Source organism: Felis catus, chromosome A1 (assembly GCF_018350175.1).
Source record: "Felis catus isolate Fca126 chromosome A1, F.catus_Fca126_mat1.0, whole genome shotgun sequence".
NCBI classification, from domain to species: Eukaryota; Metazoa; Chordata; class Mammalia; order Carnivora; family Felidae; genus Felis; species Felis catus.
Genome location: NC_058368.1, coordinates 2,050,579 through 2,076,084, shown reverse-complemented (window position 1 = coordinate 2,076,084; position 25,506 = coordinate 2,050,579). Strand labels below are relative to the sequence as shown.

The following is a 25,506-nucleotide window of genomic DNA, read 5'->3' as shown; positions in this document are numbered from 1 at the left end:
AAGTCCTCCCATCTAACATCTTCCCTTATCAGCCTCCCAGCAGAGCTCTCTGCTAAGCTTCCAATGACTGCTGGGTCTTTAAGGCCAATGGACATTTTTCACTTCTCATTTTACCTCCCTTCCGAGTAGCTTATATCTTTGTTGATCCCTCCTTCCCTTTGTTTCTGTGAAACCACGTCTACTTCCGGCCCTCTGGCAGCTTGTCTATTTCCCCGCACAGGCTGACCCTGCTCTGCATCACCGTGAAATGTTGCATTTCCTCAACGGTCGAGTCTCCTTCCCCTCTCCCTCTACACGGTCCCCGGGGGCAAATTCTTGTACACCTTGAGCTTTAGGGGCCACCCGCAGTACGCGCAAGAAACTCACCAGTTTGGACCTCCTGATCAGATTTCTCCTGAGTTACAAAGCCTTCCTAACACCTCCATTCACTTCACTCCACCTCAAAGGATGGCTCCAACACCAAAGCCCTGATCTCAGTCCATTGGATGGACACTATGGCCCCCCAGTTTTGGAAGTTGGAAACCTCGGAGCCACTCCCTTCTCGGCTCATCCTGTCGACCTTTCTCCATTTCATCTACTCTTTTCCATGTCCGTTGCTACACGAAGCTGTATCACTTCTCACCTCAACTAGTTTTGCCTCCTTTCTCTCAGCTCCCACTCATCCTTTCACTTAGCAGCCAGAATGAACTTTTGGAAACTCGTCAGATCATGTCATTCCATCAGGTCATTACGACCCTTTCATGACTCCCCATTGTTCTGAGTATAAAAACTAAATTCCTTAAAACGACCTGCAAGACCCGATGTAGCCTGACCTCTGCCCACCTCTCTGTCTTCACCCCCACCCCCTACTCCTGCATTCCGATAACAATGGCCTCTCTTTAATGTTCGAAGTGGTGTGTGCCGATCTTTCCCCCACAGGGCCTTTGCATGGGCAGTTGTCTCTCTTGGAATGCTTTCCATCTTGTTAATTTCTTTGCATCTTTTACATCTCAGCTAAAGTGCTTCTTGATTTCTTAGACCAGGTCACATCCCCTCTTTTATAAAATCTCACGGACACTTGTGTCTTTTTATAGTACAAACCAGAATCCACACTTTCCATTTGTTTATAGCGTGGACCTGATTGTTATCTACCTCTCCGGCTAGACTTGCAAGCTCCGTGATAATGCCCATTTTCAGTATTTTGTCCCAGGTGCCTAGTACATCTGGGCACCCAGTGTTGAACCCAACCCCAACGTTGAACAAATTAGGTACTTGTTGGAGAGGGTGACAAGCCTAGCATGTTGTAAATGCTCAATAAATATTTGAATGAATATACGTGTTCCATTTGAGACCATTTTGACTTTGAAAGGTTGTCAAGACACATACGTGGAAATGTCCAGCATTGCTTGGAAGTGTGGAAACGAGTATGTGGGACTTTGAAATGCAAACTGTAACTTCTGTTACCCATGAACACCCCCAAAATTCCTCTTTAGGCAAAACACCAGAGAGAAATGGTAGGCAAACTCAAGATCTCCTCTTTTCTTTAAGGTTACCTTTTGGTGTAGACATAAACCTTGCTCTGTTCTTTCATTGTGGGAACCCTGGGAACCGTGATAATTTCCACCAGAGCGTTATCCTCTCTTCCCCTCCCTCTACCTGAGCTCAGTTTAGCTTTCTCTCACCTCCCGTGATATCACACCAATATTCTTTCAGCTCGTCTCTCCCACCCAGGTATTAATTTGACAGAGCGATGCCATCTGGTCTTCTCCACTTCTCTGTTTACTTCATGGCCCTATTTCTCTAACATTCTCCCTACTCTCTTCATTCTATCCATTCTCCGCATGCCTGGAATACCAGACTTTCCCATGACTTTGCTGCCGCCCTTCTCCCCTTCCAAGTATCTTTACCTCAAACTTTAATTCTTTCTCTCACCTCTTCCTGAAGGGTATTAGCTCTGGGACATTTTTCAAGTTTCGACCCCAAGCCAAGAAACTCTTTTTGTCCTGGGGTTACCAGCTATCGAATACAATCTGCACGAGTGCTTCCAGACTTTTACAGATTTCCCTTTGCTCTTTGAAATTTGGCCGCCTCTCCGTCACTGGCCTCCTTCCACTTCTGCATGTGAAATTGCCTATCATCATCTCATCGTGGTTTTTACTATCAAAACCCATTTATCAAGCATCTGAAGATAACACACTCAATTGTTTTGTTTTGTTTTTTCAGATCTGATTAATGAAACAAAATGCATGGTCTTAAAAGCAACTGTTCAATAACAACCAAGATGACATTTAGTAGTTAATTTTAAAGTTAAAAATAGACCATGAAAATGTTTCTTTTACAATTACCCAATTAAATAGTTATTGTCAATGTAGATTGGCTCAGATGTTTCCCTTTGAGAATGTTAATTTCGTTACGGAAATTGATTTTGTGGAGATCAGAGTTTTGAGCCTCACACTTTTAGTTCTTCCTAAAGCAAATTTTGCCAAGGTTCACTGCAAAAGATTAAATTAAAAATTTGAATGGAAGGTTTTAGAACATATCGGAGCATATAGACCTTGTCAGTGGGATTTGTATTTCAGTTACAGACACAACAACGTACTGCTCGTGTCTGCAGAGAAAATAGAAATCGCAGCCAACTCTACACGTAATGAGAAATAATAAATAGCTGGTGTTGCTGTCATAGCTCACTCGGCATGAAAAGTAAGCTAACGGGGGATGTGGTAAGAAAAGAAAATTTGTTTTAGCAACTCGTCTCTTAATAATGTGAAGTGTCAACATAAGAATTCTCTAAATGCAGAATGTGATTTTTATCTTGACAGTGTTTCTTTGAGGTCTTCTGGGAACAAATCTTCTTAAAGTCTTGAGCAATCCTGACTTATGCAATCGCATACTTCATTACTCATCTGAGCAGCAGAGCGGCTGCTATGCGGAGAATGAAGCTGTGCTCGGTGGTGTTGGAGGGCTGGAAAGGCAGGTCTGTGGACACTGGCCAGGGGGCCACCCTGGGAGCCTTGCTGGGACCCTGGGCCTTCCCCTAAAGATGCCCTAGTGAGTTTCATCAAGTTTTCCAGGAGGTCCTGTTTTCGAAAATGGTGAAAGCAATTAGAAATAAGCTAAAATCAGAGAAGATGTTTTAATATTCGAAAACACACATAAGAATGCAAAATGAAAACTTAATACTGGGGATTTCCCCCTCTGGTATCAGAACTGTTTTCATTATTGTGAAACATAAAAGCTTATACACTAAAAAAGTGGTGAAGATGGTAAGTTAGATGTATTTTACCAAAATTATTATTATTTTTTTAATTTGGAAGAAACCAGAGCACTCGGGTGGCTCAGTTGGTTGAGTGTGTCTGACTGTTGATTTCGGCTCAGGTCACGATCCCAGGGTCGTGGGTTTGACTCCCACATCGGGCTCTGCACTGAGCATGGAGGCTGCTTGAGATTCTCTCTCTCTCTCTCTCTCTCTCTCTCTCTCTCTCTCTCCCTCTGCCCCTCCCCCCATACTATCTCTCTTTTTTAATTAAAAAAAAAGTAAAAAATTTAAAAAGAAAATAAAATTTAAAAGAAACCTGGTGGTAGAACCCAATAAGGAGGTTTGTATTAAAGGCTTCTACAAAATGATAAGATATGAAACATTACTGGTCATTCATCTACTGCCTACTAATCTATTACTCTCTTAAAAACAGTAATAATCTACTTGTATCGAAGTCTGACTTTCTACAATATAAACCCTTTGGGAAATGTCCAGAAACTGAAGAAGCAAATGGCCTTTTAGCAGTTGAAACAGCCATCACAAAGCCCTCGTTCCTCCCTGCAGAGGAAGACTTCTAGGAATAAGTTCTATCAGCTGTTTCTGTACGTACAGGTTTGATAAGCTAAGTAATCTTCCTTACCTAATAGCAGATTAAAAGCAAAAAAATGAGTAAGGTATGGTACGTTACTAGAGACTGGGGTCGCAACAGCAGAGTTAAAATACGAGCTGCTCACCCAACAGAAGCGAAACAATTAACTGCAAAAAAAAAAAAAAATCCCTCAAAACAACCCAAACAAACAAGGAGAGGAGGAATGGGACTTGTTTAATGCGTAAGAGCTTCAGTTTGGGACGATGACGTTCCGGAGATGGGTGGTGGTGATAGTTGTACGACGTGGAGATAACGCCACTGAACAATACACTTAAAATTGGTTAAAATGATGACTTTTACATTACGGATATTTTATCATAATTACAAAAAAGGTTAAAAAAAAAAGAGTTCATCATTGAAACAGAGTCTCCAACTAACAGAGCTGAAATGGTTAATCCTTTCTTTGGAAGTTGCTACAAGTTTGTAGAATGGAACAATCCAACCAACAACGAACCAGAGATCTCCTTGGCTGACCCAAAGTCCTTGGTTCGGAGGAAAAGGTGGTACTTACACTTTGGTATTTGAGATATTAAAGTGCATTCAAGAGCACCTGGGTGGCTCAGTCGGTTAAGCGTCCGACTTCGGGTCAGGTCATGATCTCACAGTTTGTGGGTTCGAGCCCTGCGTCGGGCTCTGTGCCGACAGCTCAGAGCCTGGAGCCTGCTTCGGATTCTGGGTCTCCCTCTCTCTCTGCTCCTCCTCCACTCACACTGTCTCTCTCTCTCTCTCTCTCCTTCAAAAAGAAACATTAAAAAACTAAAAAAAAAAAATAATTCCGTAAAGTGCATTGAATACATTCAAATTGTTAAGACATTCTTTGTATGTAGTCTCAGGGGAAGAATATGGTTCCCGTTCCCGTGGAATTTATAAACTACTCAAGGAAACAAAATACCTGGGTATAAAACAAATTAAATCAGTGTGCCTCATCTTCCAGTTTTGTAGGCCTTTTAGGACCGGATGCTGCTTTCCAGGCACTAAGGCATAAAGAGGCTGAGCCATAATCATTCAGGTTTCTTGCATTCAAAGCCTGAGGAAGGGGTGGGGGGCAGGTAGGTAGTCTGGGGGCATCCTCCTCGGGTGCCTCAGGGAGAACCTCTAAAACATCCTGGCCTCACAACCGCGGGGGCCCTGCCTGGGAGGGGATTGCCCCTTGTGCTCGCAGTGGCTGCTGCTGGAGACGCGTGCCTTTGAGTTCTTGTTCCTCCCTCTAGAACGCCCGCTCCTCCTCCCTCAGATGAAGCATAAGGGAGTTATTTGATTTCAGCTTCCTTCTTTGTAAGTACACTATAATCAAGACTTCCTGAGACCCGTGTTTTTGAGCTTTGGAGCCAGATCTACTAAGGTTTGAATCCCAGCTCTGAGATCTTGGGCGAGTCACTGGGACTCTGTGTTTTAGGATCCTCTTCCAGAAAATGGGGTTCATAACACAGTTGTCTAGAGGATTAAATGAGATAGTACACAAATTTAGGGCAACAGCTGGTATAGAGTAAGGACGCACACATACATCTATATACATGGGATGTTAATTATTTACACATTGAAACATTGCCACTGCGGTAGGCCTCGTGCTCAGCTGGACTTGTGTTCTCCTCTTCTCAGGTCGATGAATTGTGTGGATGTACTTACTTAGTTGATTATTTAATTAAACATAATTCTTGTTAACTATTCTGTTTAGAAGTATTAAGAGCTATCAGACAGAAACCACCTAAAAGGGTGAAATAGGTGACCGAGATTAAAGAGTACACTTATCACGTTGAGCACTGAGTGATGTATATAGAATTGTGGAAACGCTATATTGTATACCTGAAACTAATGTAACACTGTGTGTTAACTACACTGGAATTTAAAAACTTAGAAAAAATTTTTTAAAAATGAGGAACTGGGGTGGCTCAGTTGGTTAGGTGTCCAACTTCAGCTCAGGTCATGATCTCATTGTTCACAGGTTCGAGCCCCGCGGCGGGCTCTGTGCTGACAGCTCAGAGCCTGGAGCCTGCTTCCGATTCTGTGTCTCCCTCTCTCTCTGTCCCTCCTTCACTCATGAGCAAGCGCGAGCATGCGTGCACTCTCTCTCTAAAATAAAAACTTAAAAAAATTTTTGTTAATTAAAAAATTTTTTTTGAATAAAGAAAAATCAAGTACATAAAAAATAATAAAATAAACGAAACAAAAATCACCCAGAATCACTAAATCCAGAAATTACAACTTTTAACATTGCTGCATATTTTTCTGGACTTAAAAAGAAAAAAATATATGTATGTACGTATGTTTAAGTTTTTTTGTGTTACATGTTATATAATAGATATTTTTGTATATAGCTTTTGAAAATAAATATATACACTTATATTATTTTACAAAATTGGATAGTGTACTCTATTATGTCACTACAAGGCTGTCAGCTCCAGCAGGGGATAAATCATGTGGTTTTGCTCTCCATGGTATCCCCAGTGTCTGCTTTTAGCCCATGACTCATAGCAGTACTCAAAAAATAAAAAACAAAAAACCCAAAGGAATGAATGACTCCACATCAATAAACACATACCCAGAAAAACAATAAACATGACCATTAATCACAATATCCTCCTGCATAGGTGTGTCAGTTTCCCTAAGCAAGCTTCCATTTAGAAACTTACTTGTTTCCACTTTGCTTCCCATATATATTTGAAAATTTTCAAAAGATTTTTTTCAAAGAAAGGCACAAAGGATAACACAGCACGCATGATTGAACCTACTTGCCCGGAATCAACAAATTTTAAGGTTTTGACAGTTTTGCATTGCTTTTTTAAATACAAGAAGTAACACACTGGAGGTAAAGTTCAAGTCCTCATTCTTCCCTCCTCAGTCTGGTTTCCCTCCTTCCACGTAGGCAACAGCTGTCCTGAATTGGGTGCATCTTCTTGCAGTCTCCATGTCTATACTCATAAAAGTACGGGATTAGTATAGGTTCTGTGGTATTTATTTATGAATACGGTATCATAGTGTATATATAGTTCTGCAACTTACTTTTTTCCACTCTCCAATTGAATTCTCTCATTCATCCTTTGAAAAGTATACAGCTAGTTCATTCACTTAGCTCTATTGTCATGTGAATATCTACCTTTTATTTTCCCACTATTCCCTATTGCTGGATATTTTACGTTCTTCTGGATTTTTCACTATTGCAAACAATGCTGTAACTAATTACAAAATTTTGTAAGGGTTTTTACACATAATTTTAAGGCCCACTAAATTCCTTTTATTTACAATATTTCTTTGACCAAAAAAACATTTTTTTAAAAATTATGTTGACATCTTTGAAGACAGCAAGGGCGGGACCTTAAAACACACGCAAAGAAGAATGTCAACCAGCCCAGCCCGCTGGGGGCCAGGGAGGAAAAAGTAAGGTCGCTGGGGGAGTGAAGAGGTACACAGGTGAGGGCAAGAGGGATGTAATTACGGATTATCCGCGGGGGACTTAACCGCGCAAGATGCCTGGATAGAGTGCGGGATAAGACTGAAAAATAAAATTGAATTCTAAGTTGCACAAGAATGGTTTCATTACCAGAGCTCAAAGCGGACAGAAAACAGGAGGGCTGTGTGGGAAGATCCCCTGGAAGAGCTAAGGCAGAGGCAGGGCTGGAAGCCTAGGTGGCAGGGAGAGAGGCGAGAGCACAGCAGGACAGACCGGGGACTGGTAAGGTCGTGAAAAACGTCCGGACACGACGACCTTCGTTACCGTTTCTTTTCAAATTAAAATTTAAAAACTTCACAAGAGTTTGTTAATGAAAAAGGAAACTGGATTTGCTTTTACAACGATGCTGGTCCCTACCATCACCTGCCGCAGTCTGTGCGTGGCAGGAAGCACGAGCTCACGTCTCCGCACAATCCCTGCATATGCCCTGTACCGCATCCAGAGCTCACAAATGGAAAGACAGTCGAGGGGCTGGATTGCAAAAGTCACTTGCTGGTCTACGAGACCATCCACATAGTCTTGAAACACGCGCATCGCGAGACACTTCCCGCAGACAAAATAGCCACGGCCGTGGGGCTGCACTGAACTCAAACTGATTACATTTGGATACACATCCGGACGTCCTTCTTTAGTACTTGATGCCACGGACAAACGGCCGTCTGTCCTCTTCTGCCCTTACTCTCAGCAGCTGGCGTCTGTTTGGTAACTCGGTGGCTCCTTCAGGCCTGTTAACTTACTTTCTCCACCAAGGCTGGTCTGAGATGCCTAACGGCGGCTTTAAGGACGGAGTTACCAACTTTCATACCAGCGCGGTCGAAGGGGCAGTACTGGAGCCGGGGGCGGGTGACAGAGCGGCAGAAAGGTCCGCGAGCGCCGGCGGGGAGGCCGCGGGCAGGTGGCGGCGGGCTGGGGCGGCCGCGACCGGGAGGCAGGAAGCGGCGGCGGGGCGGAGCGGGGCGGGCCGGCCGCCGAGCAGCCAGGGCCGCAGGCGCCCCGCCCGGGCTGGTATGCGGCCGAGAGTGACGCGGGAGGCGGGGTCACGTGACGCCCGTGGAATGCCAACAATGTAGCGAATGTCCCACTTGGGTCTGCGCGCTGGAACCTCGGCGTGAGCGCCCCGGGAAGATGGAGCAGCCGCCGCCCGCGTCGCCGCCGCCCGGGGCTCCCCCGTCCCCGCGGGGCCAACAGCAGCTCCAGCCACCGGCGCCCGGTCCCCCGGCGCGCGAGGCCCCGGAGCCGCGGGCGAGGACGCCCCGGAGGGTGTAGACCGCGCCCCAGGAGGTGAAGGGGCAGGGGCGGGGGGCGTGCGGCCAGGGGCCGCGGCGGGGCGGCTGGAAGTTTCCGCGGGCCGGCGGGGCCCTGGGGCTCCCCGCGCCCGCCCTCGGGCCGCCGCGGGCCGCGGCTCCGGGAGGGGCGCCCGACTCGGCGGGGCGGCCGGGCCGAGGGGCGGGGAGCGGGGCGGCCGAGGAAGTTTGTCCCGAGCGAAGCCCTGAGCCCTGCCCCCCCCCCCCACTCCCCCGCCACGGCCCCCGCCCGGCTCGGGCCCGGAGCCGCCTCCGCTGGCGGCGCGTCGTCGCGGGCCGTCCGGCGTCCGCGGGGCCGGGCAAGTTGGGAGCGAGCGCCCGGCCGGCGGGGCTGCGCCGCTTTGTTGTGCGCCGGGCGGCGGCGGCGGCGGCGGCGGCGGCCGGGCTCCCGGCGGGGCAGGGGCGGCCCGGGGGGGAGCTGGGCTTTTACCCCCAGGCCGGGCCGGGCGCGGCCGCGCGGCCCGACAGCGCCGGGATCCCGCGTCCACCGCGCCGCCGTCTACGGGGGCCGCGCCGTCGTCCCTGCACAGGCCTCGGCGTCGTGGCCTCGCGGGCCGTGCGCCCGTCCCCCCCCCCCCCCTCCTCCCAGCGGGCCGCGCCGCCCGCACGGCCCCCGGCGACGCCCGGCCGGCGCGCGCCCCGACCTCTCCGAGTGTGCCTCCGGGTCCTCGCGGGTCGCAGCCCGAGCTTCAGGGGCGCCTTCTCGGCCGCGAGAGCGGCGGCCGTTGCATAACACGCCTTTCCTGCGCCCTAGTTTAGCCGACTTTCTGGAGCTCGTCTTTTCTGATGCAACCTCACGTGCAGTTGGCTCCCCTGCCGGACCCCGGAGGTGCGGATTCTGAGTTAAGGCGAGTTTTGCCAGTCGCTTCTGCGCAAGCCTGCCTTCGGAACTTCTGGAAGAGCATCTCCCTCGGGGTGAAGTCTGGCGCGCGGGGTTGGGCGGGAGTGTCAGCCTGGAGCAAACCTGTAGTTTGTTGATTCCGGGTCCCCAGTGCCCCGGGGGGAGGAGGGGAAGGCCGGTCCCCAAAGGAGGTGAAACTCACCTGACGGCGCGGGGGGCCCCGGTGTTGGAGGGCTGCTGGCCACCTGATCTGAGCCCTTCGAATTAGAAGGTTTTTTTTTTTCTTCTTGCAAGCGTAACGGTGGAAGTACTCTTTATTTGTAGCTTTGTGATGACAAAATGTTAAACAAGAACTTTTACATTTTCGCACCGTGTAGGATATAAGTGAGCGTGCTCTCAATATAGTATTAATCTAGACTTTAAAAAAAATCGTTTAATAGTGCTGTTAAGCAGAGACTATGAGTTTGCAGATAAAAATTCAGGGGCCAAAGAACGCGTTTCCCAAAGTATTCGGCAAATGTTTACCCACATTTTACTAAGAAACTTAAATATACTGAAATTTGACATGAAAGTCACAAAACGTGTGTTGTCTTTGTACAAGTGTTCGGTTTAAACTTAAAGTTTAGTAGATGAGGGGCCTTCCTTTAACAATGGCTTATTGTTAGGAAATTTGTATAAGTACATCTTGGTCCATATATTTAGTTGAATCTCGGGGTAAATCCCTCCACGATGGACCACTGATTTTGAGGGCTAAATCAAGAGACTAAGAGGCTTTGTATCTTTTAATTTTTTGTTTAGCGGCTGTTGTAGTAAGGTAGTAACAACAATCTTACAAAATAAGAATGCAGAGACTGTTTAAGAAAGTCTGTTTTAAATTATAATTAACAAGACACTACGTTATTCAGCGTCTCATAAAATTTGGACTCATTATCCAGGTATATAGAACACTGTTTCATGAATACACCAGCATTCCTTTGAAATTAAAATTGCCGAACATTTAATAAATCTCCAAATGTCAAGCCGTTTAAGATAGTATCTGCAGAAGACATCACACAAAATTATTAAGGTCAATTACTAGAATCATGAAATTTTAGAATTGGAAAAGATTCTACTAGCCTCTGCATCTAGTTGGAAATGGTTTTGACCTGAGTGTATATTGGAATTCTACATGTTTCTTTCCGTAGCAAATCACAGGGTTGATGGGAGGGACTTTCCTTTGGTGGGAGGGGAGTGTTTCTACAATACTTTGACTTGTTATTTTAAATGCTGTGTTGTAAATAGCCAGCCCTAGGCTCCTAGATCCCACTATTCTGGTGTGTGTGTGGGGGGGGGGGGGGGGGGGGAAGGTGTTGAAGCTGATAAATTCGCCACAAACACTGGGTAGGATTTGGAAAGCTTGGGGGAGGGGGGGCGTTCTGCTTTGGATTGGAAAAACCAGACCGACACAGTTTTCGAAAAGCCGTTTTTATATTTTATTTCATGGTGATGATGTAAAACTTCTCAACAGTATTCCTTCCTGACCTCTAAAAAATGGCTTGAAGAAATACAGAAGAGAACGCAGCGCATTTAATTTGTCTTGACTGTAAATCTGTTTAAGAAGGAGCAAGGTATCCCGATCTGCAGAATGAAGGGGTCGGGCTTGATAATCCCTAAAGTGACTGACTTCCAGCTGAAAAAAGTCTCTGAATCTCCTTCCCTTTTAAAAAGGCCTATTGCTCAGTAATTCCTCTGGACAGATCTGGGCCTCTGTGGCACAAGTCCAGGGGTCACCGCTCCTATTGGATGTCGGGTGGATGATGCTCTAGGAAGCAGGCCATTATTACACACGGCGCCTTTGAACGGTTCCTGGTATTTGACCATAGCCCTGCTCGGACCACCCGTTTCATTAAGTGTTAGCTATTCTCTCAGGATTGTTTTTTTTAAGCGACTGTTACTCGATTTATCGTTTCATTTGGAAGTATTATTCAAACGGGTTAATAGTGGAAATAAAGATAATGTTGGTGATACTAAAATTAGGACAGAAATTTGACATTGCTGAATGTTGGCCGGTCACCACATGAAAACAAAACCTTATGTTGCTTACCATCTAGACCATGGCCACCTAATGGTGACAAGCAGTTTTTTAAGCTAATTAAATACTTCTCGCTCGTGTGCTAACGTTTGACATTCAGAGGAATTTCTCTGGAGGACAAGTGAAACATCTCGTATTTTGTAGCAGTGGTGTAAGTTTATGGACAGCTAGTTATTGTTATATTTTGGCGTAGTGTAGATTCTGTAGCCTCTAAGTTAGCAAGGATGGCAAAGATCTTACGGATGTAAGCTGGCTTTTGACTGGAGTGGGCCTTGGTTGGAGTATTGGCCTCCCTGCCTCCAGGCAGTTTTCCTGATGAGGAATGCTAAGGACCAGCGGGTTCCATTACTAATTAACCTCATCCTACCTCAGGAGTCTCACTCCTGTGTTTTCATTAAATGTACCCAGACGGTACCTGCCCCCTCCCCGACACTGTCTGCCTGTTCATCTTTCTCTTGTATGTTTGAGCCTTTTCACAGGAAGTTCCAGGCTCTAAGAATAGCTTCACACTTCCTTCATCAAATCATAGCCCTTTAGCCTTTCCAGTTTTGCTGAAATGATCCTTTCTGTAACAGATTTTTCCCAAACAGGCACATGTACTCGGATTCTTTGCACAGTCACAGTGTTACCTCTGTCCATAGCAGGGGCTCTCAAATGGGATGGGTGTCCTGACTCCCTAGCTGGCGTATGTCTGAAATTTGGAGGGGGAGGAAGCAGGGCCTTCCCAAAGATTGAAAACCCTTGCTCGGGTATGGAGTTGAAGATAAGGAGACCCATCCTGTACAGCTGCTTGCTTGCTGTTAGGAATGCTGCAAATGACGGATAATAAATTTATCTACAACCTGGTCACTTGAGTAATCTTGAGTACAGACTTCTGTGGTTCCATTTTTTTTTATGCCGTTGCTCATAATGCATACATACGTATCCTACAGATATCGGGTACAGAACTATAGAGAATGTGATGGTTTGTTTTTCTTCTACATAGTAAGCTTATTTAGAGGTGAGACCTTGTTCCATCTGGGTGAGACCTCATAATATCCAGCAGTTTTTGGCACACCTATGGCACTTCTCAGCCCACTACAGCCTTGTGATGGCACTGTTTTGGGGGGGACTTTTCCTGGATCCCCAGAGGAATGTAATCATTGATTTCCTCCAAGACCCTCGTTATGAGGGGTATGGCCCCCGTTGTGTGGTTTCCTGGCCTGGACACAATGGAGAGGCCCATCAGCGTGGTGGTTTGTGATTCTGACGTTCAGCATCTGGCCGGAGGCCTGGCCCGGCCGCCTGATGTAGTTTCAGCTTTGCTAGTTCATTATGGGAAGGATATGATTTCAACTATAAGTGGAATTTTAGTCCCAAGAAATACCATTTTTTAAAAAATGCCAATGTTTATCATTAGTGTGGGTCCTGAGAGACGTGGGTCTGGTGGATCCTGTGGTTGGTGCTTGATAGGCGTTAAGCAACCAGTGTGGGTCTACGAAGCACTAAGAGAGATCAGAGTAAAGGTTCGTGAACACCTTTAGCACTTTCCAGGATCGGGATTGGAGTTGATGGCGCCAAATTAATAGACGCTTCAGATAATCGCTCGTAACAGTTTTTATGAGCCACCTGTACTGAAGTAGTTGTCTCAGCTCCAGGTTTGAAAATGAGGAGTTTTTGTTTTGTGGGTTGTGCTGTGGTTTTAAAATTCTGGAGTCTTATAGTTTCTTTTAAAGCATGTTCAAATCGATTGATGATACCAAACAAATTTCTCAAACCAGACCTACCTTGCCTGGTACCCTCATTTCTTAAAACCCATGTCCACGAGGCCGTAGGGTCGTCGTGTTTAGGAAATTCTTGATGAAAGAACTTATTAAAATGATATGGCGGCGTGTCAGAGGAACTAATTTCCAGCTGCAGTCTTAGTTTAGTGAGTATTCCCACGAAAAATTCTTTCCTAAGTTCATAATTTGGCCATGAAATCGATTGTCTTCAATCTAAAACCTAAAATACAAGGTCTCAGGCTGCGAAAATACTTTCGTTCTTTATGAGACTGAAGGAAAGTTTCCTGCTTTCCAGATTGTTCAGGCAGGAGCACAGTTTACCCGGAGGAGCTATTTTACATATTGGCCTACGGAGACAGGACAGTGCCTGTGGTGGTCGCAGGGCCGGCGCTTGCTGTAAGTCGACGGTGGAAGATGGAAAGAACATGAGAAGAGTGGGTGCTGCCCTCCTTCCCTGCCACGCGGAGGGGCTCTCCTGGGTGGTGGGTTTATGGGGTGTCACCGAGTCATTCTTTCCACTTCTCTGTAGTTTGAAAATTTTCATAATAAGCTGTTGAGGGGCAAACAAGAAGAAAAGAAACCAAGACCTCTGATCAGGTTCTGTTTAAGGGTTCATCCACTTGGTATTTTTCGGCTCAGGAATAAATACAGACGGCAACACAGAAATGCTGGTCTCACCTGTGCTGGTCGGCTTTATAACTGGGGTGTTTGTGGGAAACTCGAGTGCCTAAAGCTGCCAAGTGTCTTAGGAGCATGGCTCTGCAGAAGCTGTTCCCTGTCATGTGTTTCAGCGTCCTGGTGGCAGGGGTGACAGTGGGGGTGACGGGGGGGGGGCGGTCAGCATCCTGGCGGTGAGGGTGACGGTGGGGGTGACGGTCAGCATCCTGGCGGTGGGGGTGTGGGGGGGGTGCCCTTGCATGGGCGTGTGTGCCATCGGCAGATTAGACTTCACTCCGGGAGGGGACTTTGCCCCCCTGTCAGCGCCCCATCCTGAGGTCCAGTCTCTGCATGTGTAGCTGTGTTTAGAAAGGGAACCATTCTCCAAACGCTAGTTAGCTAAACGTGAATAGTTAGATGGTTTTTCCCCATTTTTTATGAAAGTGAATTGTACATAGTACGTGTCATTTTAGCCACTCACGAGTGTATAAATCAGCCGCATGAGGTACATTCACGTTGTTCTTGGAATCGTCACCCCCGTCTGCCCTCCAGGCTTTTTCATCATCCATACAAACACTCTCTGCACTAGACGGTAGTTCCCCATTGCCCTGGGCCCTGGTCATCTCCATTTCCGCTTTGTCTCTCTCAGGTTGCCTGTTCTAGATGCCTCATGTAAGCAGAATGATGCAGTGTGTGTCCTCCTGTGTCTGGCTTATTTCACTTAGCATGATGTTCTCACGGTCCAGCCATATAGTGGCCTGTGTCACAGCTGCGTTCCTGTTCTTGGCTGACTGACGGACTGTAGTTGTGCGACTTTGATCATAGTTATGTGTGAGCTTCACTCGGGGATGTTTCGTTTGGGCCGCGTCTTAAGTCCCAGGGCAGAGCTCTGCTGTTTCCTGGGGGCCTCCCGTGTGCACCGCCTTGTGCCAGCCGTGTTCCTGCACTGCCTGTACCCCACCGCAGGTGCTCCTGTCCCCCGGAGCCTCCCGGGGAGGTGACTCCAGAGGAGTCCCACACTATACGCTGTGATGGCACTGTGGGAAGGCTGGGAGTGGACAGCAGGGTCTCTGAGATTGGGTGGGCAGGAAGGTCCTTCTGCGGAGGGGAGTTTTAAGCTGAGAATTCTGGGAGGCATAAGTGAATCGGGCCGGGAATGGTATTTGTTCCTAGCAGAGACAACGGTCTTGCCAGGTTCCAGAAGGAAGGAAGAATTTGTTGCTTTTAAGTTGCCCAGAGTCCTACAGATTGAACCGGATTCTGGCTGGTCGGGAAGCAGTCGGCTTCTCGAAACTCATGTACTGCTCAGAACTGAACATCCTGGGCCCGGCTGAAGGCACGTGTTTTAAACATGAAGTCAAATGACTTAAGTTTTTCTCTCTCTGTGCTTTTCTTTTCTTTTTTTTTTTATTTTTTTTTAACATTTATTTATTTTTGAGACAGAGAGAGACAGAGCATGAACGGGGGAGGGGCAGAGAGAGAGGGAGACACAGAATCGGAAGCAGGCTCCAGGCTCTGAGCCATCAGCCCAGAGCCTGATGCGGGGCTCGAACTCACGGACCGCGAGATCGTGACCTGAGCTGAAGTCGGACGCTCAACCGACTGAGCCACCCAGGCGCCCCCTTTTTTTTTTCTTTAACAAGGAAGATACTTTAACTTTTGAAGCACGGTTATCGAATATTTAAAGAGGAGGCACACGGAGTGAGCATGAAATACCCGTGTTTCTACATTCAGTTTGGTGCCTTTTCCACTGAGCCCGTCTGCAGTTTGCCCTGGTGTGGTCTCTTGACTTGATTAAAGCCGTTTTTACTGATTCTGAGTCCTGAACTTATTAGTAACTCTAATAATTGGCCAGGGTGTTGTGCGTTACAGAGGAGAGTGATGTCACAGGCGGCTTCACCTGTGATCTCCCGAGCAGCCCTGTCAGGGAGACAGAGGGAGGCTTGTTGCCCAGCCGGAAACCGAAGCTCCGAGAGGGGAAGTGTTGGCCCAGCTCACGGAGCCAAGTGCCAGAGCTGGGGGCGGGAGCCCGGCTTCTCACCTCCAGCTGCTGTTTCCTTTGCACCGAACGGCAGTCTTCTGAATCAGCCTCCCCCAGACGTGTCCTCACTTCCCGATAACTGCCCTCCTCCGTCCCCGCCAAGGCTGCTTTCTGGACGGTGCTCCCTGTGCCGACGGTTGTCGTGGCTCAGAGGACGGTACTGCCATCAGCTCTGGTTTCCAGACCAAAAACCTGGCCGCCTCTTCCAGAGCAGTCCTCTGGTGAACGTCACCAACCCTGACAGGTTCTGGTTCTTAGCTGCTGTTGAACCCACCCACTTCTCTCCGTTCTCCGGCTGCTATTCCGTTTCAGACCCCATAATTCTTTGGGAAGACTTTTATTGTCACATTAGGCAAGTAACCAATCCTCCCCTCTGTCTCCCATCTTAGACTCTGAGCGCCTTAAAGTCAGAGGCTTGCCATTATTTTCTGCTTCCCTAAGACCTAGTAACAGGACCGCCTGTGTGAGTGTTCACGTTGTGCACGGTTCAAGGGCCTTGCACGTAAAAGGGCATGCCTCACGTCGTGTAAGTGCTCACTTCCGTGAGGGCGTGTGCAGCCTGTGTGCAGACTCTGGGCCGCTCGCAGATGACCTGAGCAGCAGCGGGAGTTACCTGCCGGGATAAAGTCACGTGATGCGCACGATACGCGCATATTCCGGACAGTACGTACGATCATATCTCTCCTCTGTCACCTGCCTTGAAGAACCACCCTCCTTGTGGTTCAGACTTTACCTGCCCCCCTCACCCGGGGTGTGTGATAGATCGTGACATGTGGCCTCAGTATGTTTAAGAGCGAGCCAGGCCACTGTCCCCAGAGCTCTGGAAAGCTCCCCAGGGCAGGAGTTGCTCGCGTTGTACGACAATACAGTCGCAAAGAACTTACTTGACGAAGGGGCATCTTTTTATAGCCCCGCAAAGGTACCGCATGAACCACCAAGGCTCTGCCCGCAACTGCGCAAAGTACTTGGTAGGGCGGTGGGAGCAGTGTCGTAGAGCGGGCCGCGGACTCAGCACCTCAGATCTGGGGCCGGGGCCGTGGGGGCTCAGCAGCCTTAAGGCAGCAGCACAGTTTGCCGCAGCTCCAGACCGGGACTGACCCACGTGTCCTGTGGTGGCAGAGTGGATGGCCAGGATGCTCACACAATGGAACACGACACGGCAGTGAAAAAGGGGCCCTCTTGCTGCATACCGGGTGTGTGAATAGCCAAACGGTGTTGGCCCAGATAAGCTGGACAAAGAGTACGGAGCGTGGAATGCCACGGACATGAAGTTCAAAAACTGGCCAGGCTGATCCCTTGGTGCTGGAAGTCGTGACCGAGGTTCCCCTTGAAGCATGGGTCTGTGGGAGGCTGGGGGCTTCTGGAGTTGTCATGACAACACTCCTTGATCTGGATGCTACGCATCAGGGTGTGTTCTCTGTGAACGTTCGTCGATCTTACGAGTTGTTTAGCTTAAGAAGTGATGTCAAACTTTACCCCCGCCCCAAACCAAGCCTTACTTCTTCCCCAGCTTTCAGCAGCTTTCCGTTCTTTTTTCCTAAGTTTTATCATTTTGGGAGAGAGTGGGGGAGGGGCAGAGAGAGCCTCTCAAGCAGGCTCTACGGTATCAGCACGGAGCCTGACGTGGGGCTCCGTCCCACAAACCACGAGGTCATGACCTGAAGCCAAGAGCCGGATGCTTCACTGACTGAGCCACCCGGGAGCCCCAGCTTCCCATTTTGAAAGTAAATTGCAGAGGTGGCTCTTAAGCCTCAGGACCAGCCGGGGCCTCCCTCACCTGCGTCTGGCTCCCCTTCCCTCTGCCGGTGTGGCTGGGCAGAGAGGGCGCCTTGGTTTGGCTTTCTCACGGCTCCTCTTTCCTCAGTCTGGACCATCTCTTGCGGCCCTTGGCCTTCTTGGCTGAGTGCAAAACACCTTGTACCTTCTCCTCACTCTGCTAATAGCGCCTGAAGGTAAAATGAGGCTTATTACAGACCGCTGCTCCCTAAGACATGCCGGGTGGGAGGGATACGAGCTCTCCATTCACTCACCTAACTGCTCTCTTTCGTGGACAGCCACGAGCGACGGAAATGTCCCACCTGCTGGTGGCTCTGTTGATGTCTTCAAGCCCTGACACCTGGCCAAGGTATAGCTAGCTCCGAGCCCTCTTCTCCTCCCTCCCTGGGGTTGCTGCCTCTCACCCAGGCTTTCTTCGTCGACCTGGTGTGTGTGGTTGTCCCTTCCAGTTAGATTCCAGACTCAGTTCTTTAAAAGGGCACTTCTGGCCACATCCCTCCTGAGCTCAACCACAGACAATGGCTTGCCACCATCTGCAAGGAGTGCAGACAACGTGTCCATGCAGCTCCTTCAGACGGAGCCCTGTGCACCTCCAGGGTCTCAAGCCTCCATCACCCTCCAGGAAAAGCCTCCGCCCGGACGTGAATGGGAGGGCGGGGCCTGCACACTTCCTGTCCCTCTGCTCCTTTGCAAATGCTGTTCCCTCTGGCTGGAGTTCCATTCCTCCCTACACTCAGACCCAGTTGTCTCTGCTTCAGAGCTTTTTCTGGCTTTCTCCTTCATTCACCCATTTCTTAGATGGTTTCTTTTTTTTCTCCTTTGGGCATCTCTTGTCCTTTGAAGCTGTTTATTTGGCTGCCTCACCCTCACCTTGCCGAGGCGGAGTTTTGTTCTTGTTTGTCCCAGCAGTGCCTGAGAGTTAGTAGGCTTTGGATGAATGTTTGCCAGGTGGGCGAGTGGGCGGATGGCACAGAGATGAGTCGGTGGCAGAGGAAGCTCGAGTACATTTCGACTGTGAAGAAACCCTCCCTGATTATGTGTTGTGAGAAGATAGTATGATTTACGTCTTCTGAATTTTAGTTTTCAAAGAAAGGGTAAGAAGACCCTAGAGATGGGAAACAAAGTGATCTGTGTAAATTCCCACAGGAAAAGAGCCAAGTCTCCTGCCTGTCCTCAGACATATCGAATCACTCAGGACCCTCCGTACGTGCTTGGCAGCTCCCTGAGAACCTCTCTATTTTTGCTGGAACGGGAACCCCTGGTTTTAGAAAGTTAGGTATTTCAAAACAGATGCTTAGACCACGAAGTCACTGAAAATGAGTGTGGTTACAGTATGCCCCATTTTACACCAATTAAGCAGAGCTCTGGGTTTCTGGCTCCCTGCCAACACTCTGGTCCAGGCCCTGGGGAAATCTCAGCAGTTCTTGGATCTGATTGTTCACTGTCTGCAGAGTCTTACAACAGTCGTGTCAGGGACTGCCGTGTTAAACGTTGTGGGTCAGAATAAGAATTCCATGTTGGAAACTGTGTTGAGTCTGGTTCTTACTTCGTAAATAGACTCTTCCCTCAGTTTCATTGAGGAAGTGATAGAACTTTTCAGACCTTCCACCTTCCCACCTGTAAGAATAGTAATTTTGATGTCGTTTCTTCAGGTTTACGGCCATGTGTGGTTATGAGGTAGATCTACATAAGTAAATTCACATAGAACCCTCAGAGCCCAGCACATAGTAGATCCCGGAGAAATACTGGCCATCAGTTTTTCTTCGACGTGGAAGTGTCTGTGAAGCAGACTTCCATTTTACAGTTCTAAAATTCCTCGCTGAAACAAAAAGTTCACATCCCGCTGCTCCTTTCCCTTTAAAGGGTGCTCAGGTTTTCTTTGCTGATTAAAATGCAAAATGCTTATCCTTTACAGTTTGCTCCCCGAGTCCTATGGGCCAAAAGGAGTGGAAGGAGTGAGGGCAAAACAGGAAGGAAAGGGAGCGGGCCCCCGGAACTTGGGGCGTGAGCCCAGCGGCCGCGCAGGCCTTGGCTTTTGCCACCGTGGGCACCCGCGCGCGGGTCGCGAGAGCTGACGACATAAGCCGTACTCACTCACACGCGTGGCAGACGGCGCGGTTCCCCCAAGACTGGCTGTGCCGCCAGGGCTACGGAGCCAGACGCATGCGCGCTCTTTCTCGCGCTCTTTCTCGCCGCCCCCCACCGCCCTCTTGCCAGGCTTCGTGCGGTGCCTCGCACGGGGAGTTAGAGGACCCGCTCAAGGTCACCCAGCCGGCAAGTGGCTTGAGCTAGATCCTGCTTCCGGGGGAGCTGGCTGCCAAGGGCAGCATCTTGTTTTCCGAATGCAACAACAACGGAGTATTCAGTCAATTAGGCCTGGGGTAGGTCTCGTTCACTACCGGCAATGGCTTTGGGGTCTCTGGCTCTGGGCGTGGGGGCCGTTTCTGTGCTCAAGTGTGCTAGGCGATCCACACGGATCGCCTTTAGTGGTACAGCCGCTCGTTGGTACGGTCGCAGTGCGCTCTGAGAACGGAATCACCCACGTGATTTTACCAGTCCCCGTCCGCGTAAGGATCAGTGTCTCCAAGAAACATATTTTTATTTTGGTATTTAGGTCAAAATGCTGATAAGGGGGCGCCTGGGTGGCGCAGTGGGTTAGGCGTCCGACTTCAGCCAGGTCACGATCTCGCGGTCCGGGAGTTCGAGCCCCGCGTCGGGCTCTGGGCTGATGGCTCAGAGCCTGGAGCCCGTTTCTGATTCTGTGTCTCCCTCTCTCTCTGCCCCTCCCCCGTTCATGCTCTGTCTCTCTCTGTCCCAAAAATAAATAAACATTGAAAAAAAAATGCTGATAAGAAGGTGACCATTTTATAAAAAAAACCCAGGGAGTTGTTACCTTCAAAGTCTCATAACACATTGTGTTAGAACTTCTTTCACTTGCGATATAGGACGCTTTTAATGTGACACGTTTGTGGCGTCTTTCAGGAAGTCTGGGAGGGCTTTAGACGGCAGACTTTGCAAAGACATGGAAGGACCACAGGTGCAGGTCGGGGGAAGGGTTAGTAAAGCCACAGAGATAAGAGACGAAGGTGTGTGCTACGAACTGAGTGGTTATTAGGAACAAGCCAGAAATCCAAGACCTCAGGTGGAAGGTTTAACCCTAAACACTCAAGCTGCAAGTTTCAAAGTGAAATTATATTATAATGAAGTATTTCGAGTGAACGATCCGTTAATACTACTTACTGTTCTTACTCTGAGGTGAATATTTGTAAATAATATGAGCTTGTGGAGATTTACTTTATTACAGATTACATGTTACAGGAAACATCTTGGGACAGCCCTAGATGTCATGGGCGCCGACTAGAGCTGAACACTTTTTATCATTTCTGAGAGGTGATGTGTTCTTTCTTAATCCTTTCAAGTGGAATATTTTCAAGATCATTGCCCGTTTCTGAAAAGTATTGTCAACAGTATGTGAAGACCATCAATGAGTATGTTCTTTCCATTTTCTTTTTCAGATAGTGATGATCTTCGGAATGAAGTCTCTGGAAAATTTTAGGTTCTCCATAGGAACTACAAATATTGAAGGAAAGAAAATTTTCAAAAGGAAATTGTTTTGAAAGTATGTTTACAACTAACTGATACTGTTGACAGTTTTTCTTTTTTTTTTTTTTATAATAAAACACTTTAAGAAGATTGTATTTATGGTAAAAGGAAACTGGACTAACAATGAGGCCAAAGACTTTTCCTGCCACGACTTATTCTGGAAACAGCCGCCAGCGACTGCAGGAGATCCGAGAGGGCTTAAAGCAGCCGTCCAAGTCTTCCGCTCAGGGCCTGCCGGTGGGACCAAACAGTGACGCTCCCCTGGCCGCCAAAGTCCTGGGGGGCAAGGATGCTGCCCGGCAGCAGCAGACGAGAGCCACCCCGAAGTTCGGACCTTACCAGAAAGCCCTGAGAGAAATCAGATACTCCCTGTTGCCTTTCGCTAATGAATCGGGCACTTCCGCAGCTGCAGAAGTAAACCGGCAGATGCTGCAGGAATTGGTGAACGCGGGATGCGACCAGGTGGGTGCACCCGAGGCTCCCGCGGGGGCAGTTACAGTAAGCCAGCCGTCCGAGCACAGTGGAGGCAGCCAAAGGTCCTGCGGCTGCCCCTCCAAGGCCCCGACTTAGCTACTAAGAAAAGCGTTTCCAGGTCAAAATCCGAGGCCCTTGCGGTGTGCCATTGTATTGTTTTCCACCTTCTCTCCAGAAGGGTCTCTTGGCTGCTTTTCCTTTTCACGCAGGATCCAGACACTTGTGAACTCTACTGCAGTGGTACCACGTGCATTCTCTGTTCTGTCCGTGTAAAGGGGTGAAGGGCTTTCACACTTGCCCTTTCTTTGGGGTTTATTTGGGCTTATTCGGAACGGTCATGGGGAAGACACTGGCTTCCCTTGTTTTTGGTCTGTGCATTTTTTTACTTGGTGAAGGGGAAGGTTGATTAACATGAATTGGCTCTTCTTAGACTCTGTTTTCTCCTGCTGTGTATACTGGTAGAGGAGATGTGGCTATGTTAGGGAAGTGAGCAGGCTTGAGAGGTCATCAGACTGGTGGCAACACGTGTGGTCTGACTGTTCGGTTGCTTAAGAATAAGAGACACCTTAATAAGGAAGGAGGTGGTACGAATACCATAGAAGCACACAACTGACAGCTATGCATTTATGATCCTGTCGTGATTGGTATAGCTACGTAAAACCCAGGTTGAGGGGCAGGACCATGTGAAATGGAACTAGTGTCCGGCCAGGTAAAAATGTCTTTAGTAAAATGGAACTGGTAAAAATGTAATTGCCTTCTAAAGGGACGTCTGAAGGCTAATGCTTTGTTACCATCTGTCATCTTAAAAGTCACAGTTGCATGAAAATGGAAATAAGCTAGGCATTTTTGCTGCCTTGGAAAATTAGTAAGATTTCATGCTCAAAGCATATCAAGATGGCTTGAGCACTTTTAGTTTCTTAGAAATAACCTAATTACCTACTCCTGGCCTCACAGTCACAGGAAAAGGCTAACAATGCCCTCTTATTTCCAAAAGCAATCTCAGCCTTCTGGTTGCAGGTGATTACCATAGAACTGAGCTAGAGAATTTACATTTTTCAGATGATATGTTTGTGAAACTAATCGTGCTATTTTGCAGGGCACTTCCTTGACACTTTGGGATATACTGGGATTAACTTGTGTAAAGCAAGCATTGTTGAGTTGAAAGTTGCTTTTATAAAGCACAGGATCATGAATAATGTGGTGCCGAGTGTTTTAGCAGTGGAAGCTGACAGCAGAGGCATGACCTTTCTCATTGTGAAAATATGAAGTTAAACACGCTGCCAAGTGCTATCCCCTGACAAACAGAACTTGATGGTTTTGAAAGTAGGAAGGAGCAGTCCTGGGGAAATACCAGTAAGATCGCAGAGACTTCTGAAACCCAACAGCAAAGCCTAAAATCTTCTGTAAATCGCTTGCAAACAAAAGAGGCGATCAGAGCAGGGTGTTCTTTGCAGTTGTGTTTCAGCTGTGGTAAAAAGAAACAAGTGAAGCAAATAATCCAAAATACAGGTGGGATCTCATTATGGCAGAATCCATTAGTGATAATTACAGTGCAAGAAATAATGGAGCCGGTGCTGTATCCAAGACAGTAAAATACAAATACAGTAAAATTAAGGATCGTGACACCAGTGAAGTTCCCATCAACATTTAATTTATGTTAATTGCTGGCAGAAAGGACTCCATTTGCCGTATTTAATGCTCCTGAAATAGTTCAATCACTTTAGTGTGTAGTGTTACTTTGTAAAGTAAAACAGTTCTGCCTTCACCCTCACAGTCCACTTTGGACCGTTTTTTGGTCTGTATACAGGATGCATTTTGCTTTTAGAGAATTCCGGTCAGAAAGTCCTGACGGGAACCCAAGTAGCATGCGTGGAAAGGATCAACAGTAGCTCTAGAGTTCGGTCTCCCACAGCTCAGATGATCAGATCCAGTGTAATAGGCACAGAGACTTCTAGTGTTGCAGCTTTCCTTTTTCCTTTGTCTCCTACTATACTGCCTTTTAATGTAGGTTCAGTTATGTTCTCTTGTATTTTGAGTTTAAGTGTCATTTTTAGTCCTAATATTAATCAGAATGGCAGTAAACTCCAGGTTTTCCCCGAGGTCTTACACACTTTTATATGCACCGTTTTATCCATCGTATATGCATGCGCACACATTTTTCCCCATTTTACTTGACCCGAGACTAACTGGAAATATTTGCCCGAATGTTTATAAGGGAGTGTTTTCTTTTAGGCTTTTCATAATAAAACAAAATTTACATAAGAGAAGTACATGATTCCTAAGTGTACAGCTGGGTGAATTTCACCCAGTGAATTACACCCGTGTAACTAGCATGTACTGGGTCTACATTTTAAAAAATTATTTTTTTAATTTAAGTTATCTCTGCACCCAATGTAGGGCTCAAACTCACGATCCCAAGAGCAAGAGTCGCATGCCAGCCAGGCGCTCCTGGGTATGTTTTTAATTGAAATATCTTTAAATAGAAATTTCTAGAAAAAGACTAAGTATTTTCTGTGTAATGATATAGTGTATATGTCAAATGATAGTGTCTAAAATATTTCACACATACATGACTAAAGGCTTATGAAAATTTCTATACAAAAAAAGGCCAATAGATTAATATTCCTTATGCAAGGAGCTGTTCTTTTTTTCTTTTTCTTTTTTTTTTTTAGAGAGAGAACACGAGCAGGGGAGCGGGGAGCAAGAGAGAATCTCAAGCAGGCTTCACGCTCAGCACAGAATCCGACGAGGAACTTGATCTCAGGACCCTGGGATTATGACCTGAGCTGAAATGAAGAGTGGATGCTCAATTGACGTAGCCACCCTGGCGCCCCTGTTCTTTAACTATAGATTTAAGGGGTGCCGGGTGGCTCAGTTCGTTAAGCGTCTGCCTCTTGATTCTAGCTCAGGTGATGATCCCAGGGTCTTGGGACTGAGCCTCTCTCCCTCTCCCTCTGCCCCTCCCCTGCTTGCACACAAATGCCCTTTCTCTCTCTCTAGAAACAAATCAATTTAGATTTAAGGAATTGTAAAGATAAGTTTTTTGGTTATGAGTGTCATGTTTTGTATCATTGGATACTTTTAATATTGGCATTGGTAATTAAATTTAGCATTTACTTTATTTTATAAAATTTAGTTTCAGTTTTTCTTGTACTCTTAATGGTTTCAAGTGATATGTATTTTTTTAATATGAAATTTATTGTCAAATTGGTTTCCATACAACACCCAGTGCTCATCCCAACAGGTGCCCTCCTCAATGCCTGTCACCCACTTTCCCCTCTCCCCCACCCCCCATCAACCCTCAGTTCTTAGTTTTTAAGAGTCTCTTATGTTTTGGCTCCCTCCCTCTCTAACCTTTTTTTCTTCCTCCTTCCCCTCCCCCATGGTCTTCTGTTAAGTTTCTCAGGATCCACATAAGAGTGAAAACATATGGTATCTGTCTTTCTCTGTATGAGTTATTTCACTTAGCATTACACTCTCCAGTTCCATCCACGTTGCTACAAAAGGCCATATTTCATTCTTTCTCATTGCTGCGTAGTATTCCATTGTGTATATAAACCACAATTTCTTTTTTTTTTTTTTAATTTTTTTGTTCAACGTTTATTTATTTTTGGGACAGAGAGAGACAGAGCATGAACGGGGGA

At 47.3% G+C, this 25,506-nt stretch overlaps 2 protein-coding genes across 5 annotated transcripts in view; one reads left to right on the top strand and one right to left on the bottom strand.

The window, feature by feature from the left end:
* Positions 1 to 6,603: 6,603 nt before the first annotated feature.
* Positions 6,604 to 14,597, bottom strand: LOC109494173 (basic proline-rich protein-like). Its single transcript, XM_045040409.1, has 3 exons — positions 14,450 to 14,597; positions 7,423 to 9,303; positions 6,604 to 6,793 (listed from the first exon to the last, which is right to left on the bottom strand). The coding sequence occupies exons 1-2, from the start codon at positions 14,595 to 14,597 to the stop codon at positions 8,132 to 8,134; spliced, it is 1,320 nt and encodes a 439-aa protein (XP_044896344.1). The 3' UTR covers positions 6,604 to 6,793; positions 7,423 to 8,131.
* The window catches only part of LATS2 (large tumor suppressor kinase 2), a 77,026-nt gene continuing 59,994 nt past the window's right edge, over positions 8,475 to 25,506 (top strand). For 2 of the 4 annotated variants that reach the window (XM_045039586.1, XM_023249486.2), the window contains exons 1-2: positions 8,475 to 8,613; positions 21,301 to 21,850. In XM_045039586.1, the coding sequence (XP_044895521.1) occupies positions 21,512 to 21,850 (339 nt within the window). In that variant the 5' untranslated portion in view covers positions 8,475 to 8,613; positions 21,301 to 21,511. Of the gene's footprint in view, positions 8,614 to 21,300; positions 21,851 to 24,259; positions 24,315 to 25,506 lie in introns of those variants that run through there. The other 2 variants (XM_023249513.2, XM_023249540.2) reach the window with 2 other exon arrangements.

Coding starts and splice junctions, on each gene's coding strand:
- LOC109494173 (XM_045040409.1), bottom strand. CDS start 14,597: ATGGAGATGACCAGGGCCCAGGGCAATGGGGAACTACCGTCTAGTGCA. Junction 9,304..14,449: donor TGCGGCTGATTTATACACTC/GTGAGTGGCTAA, acceptor GCGACCCGCGAG/GACCCGGAGGCACACTCGGA.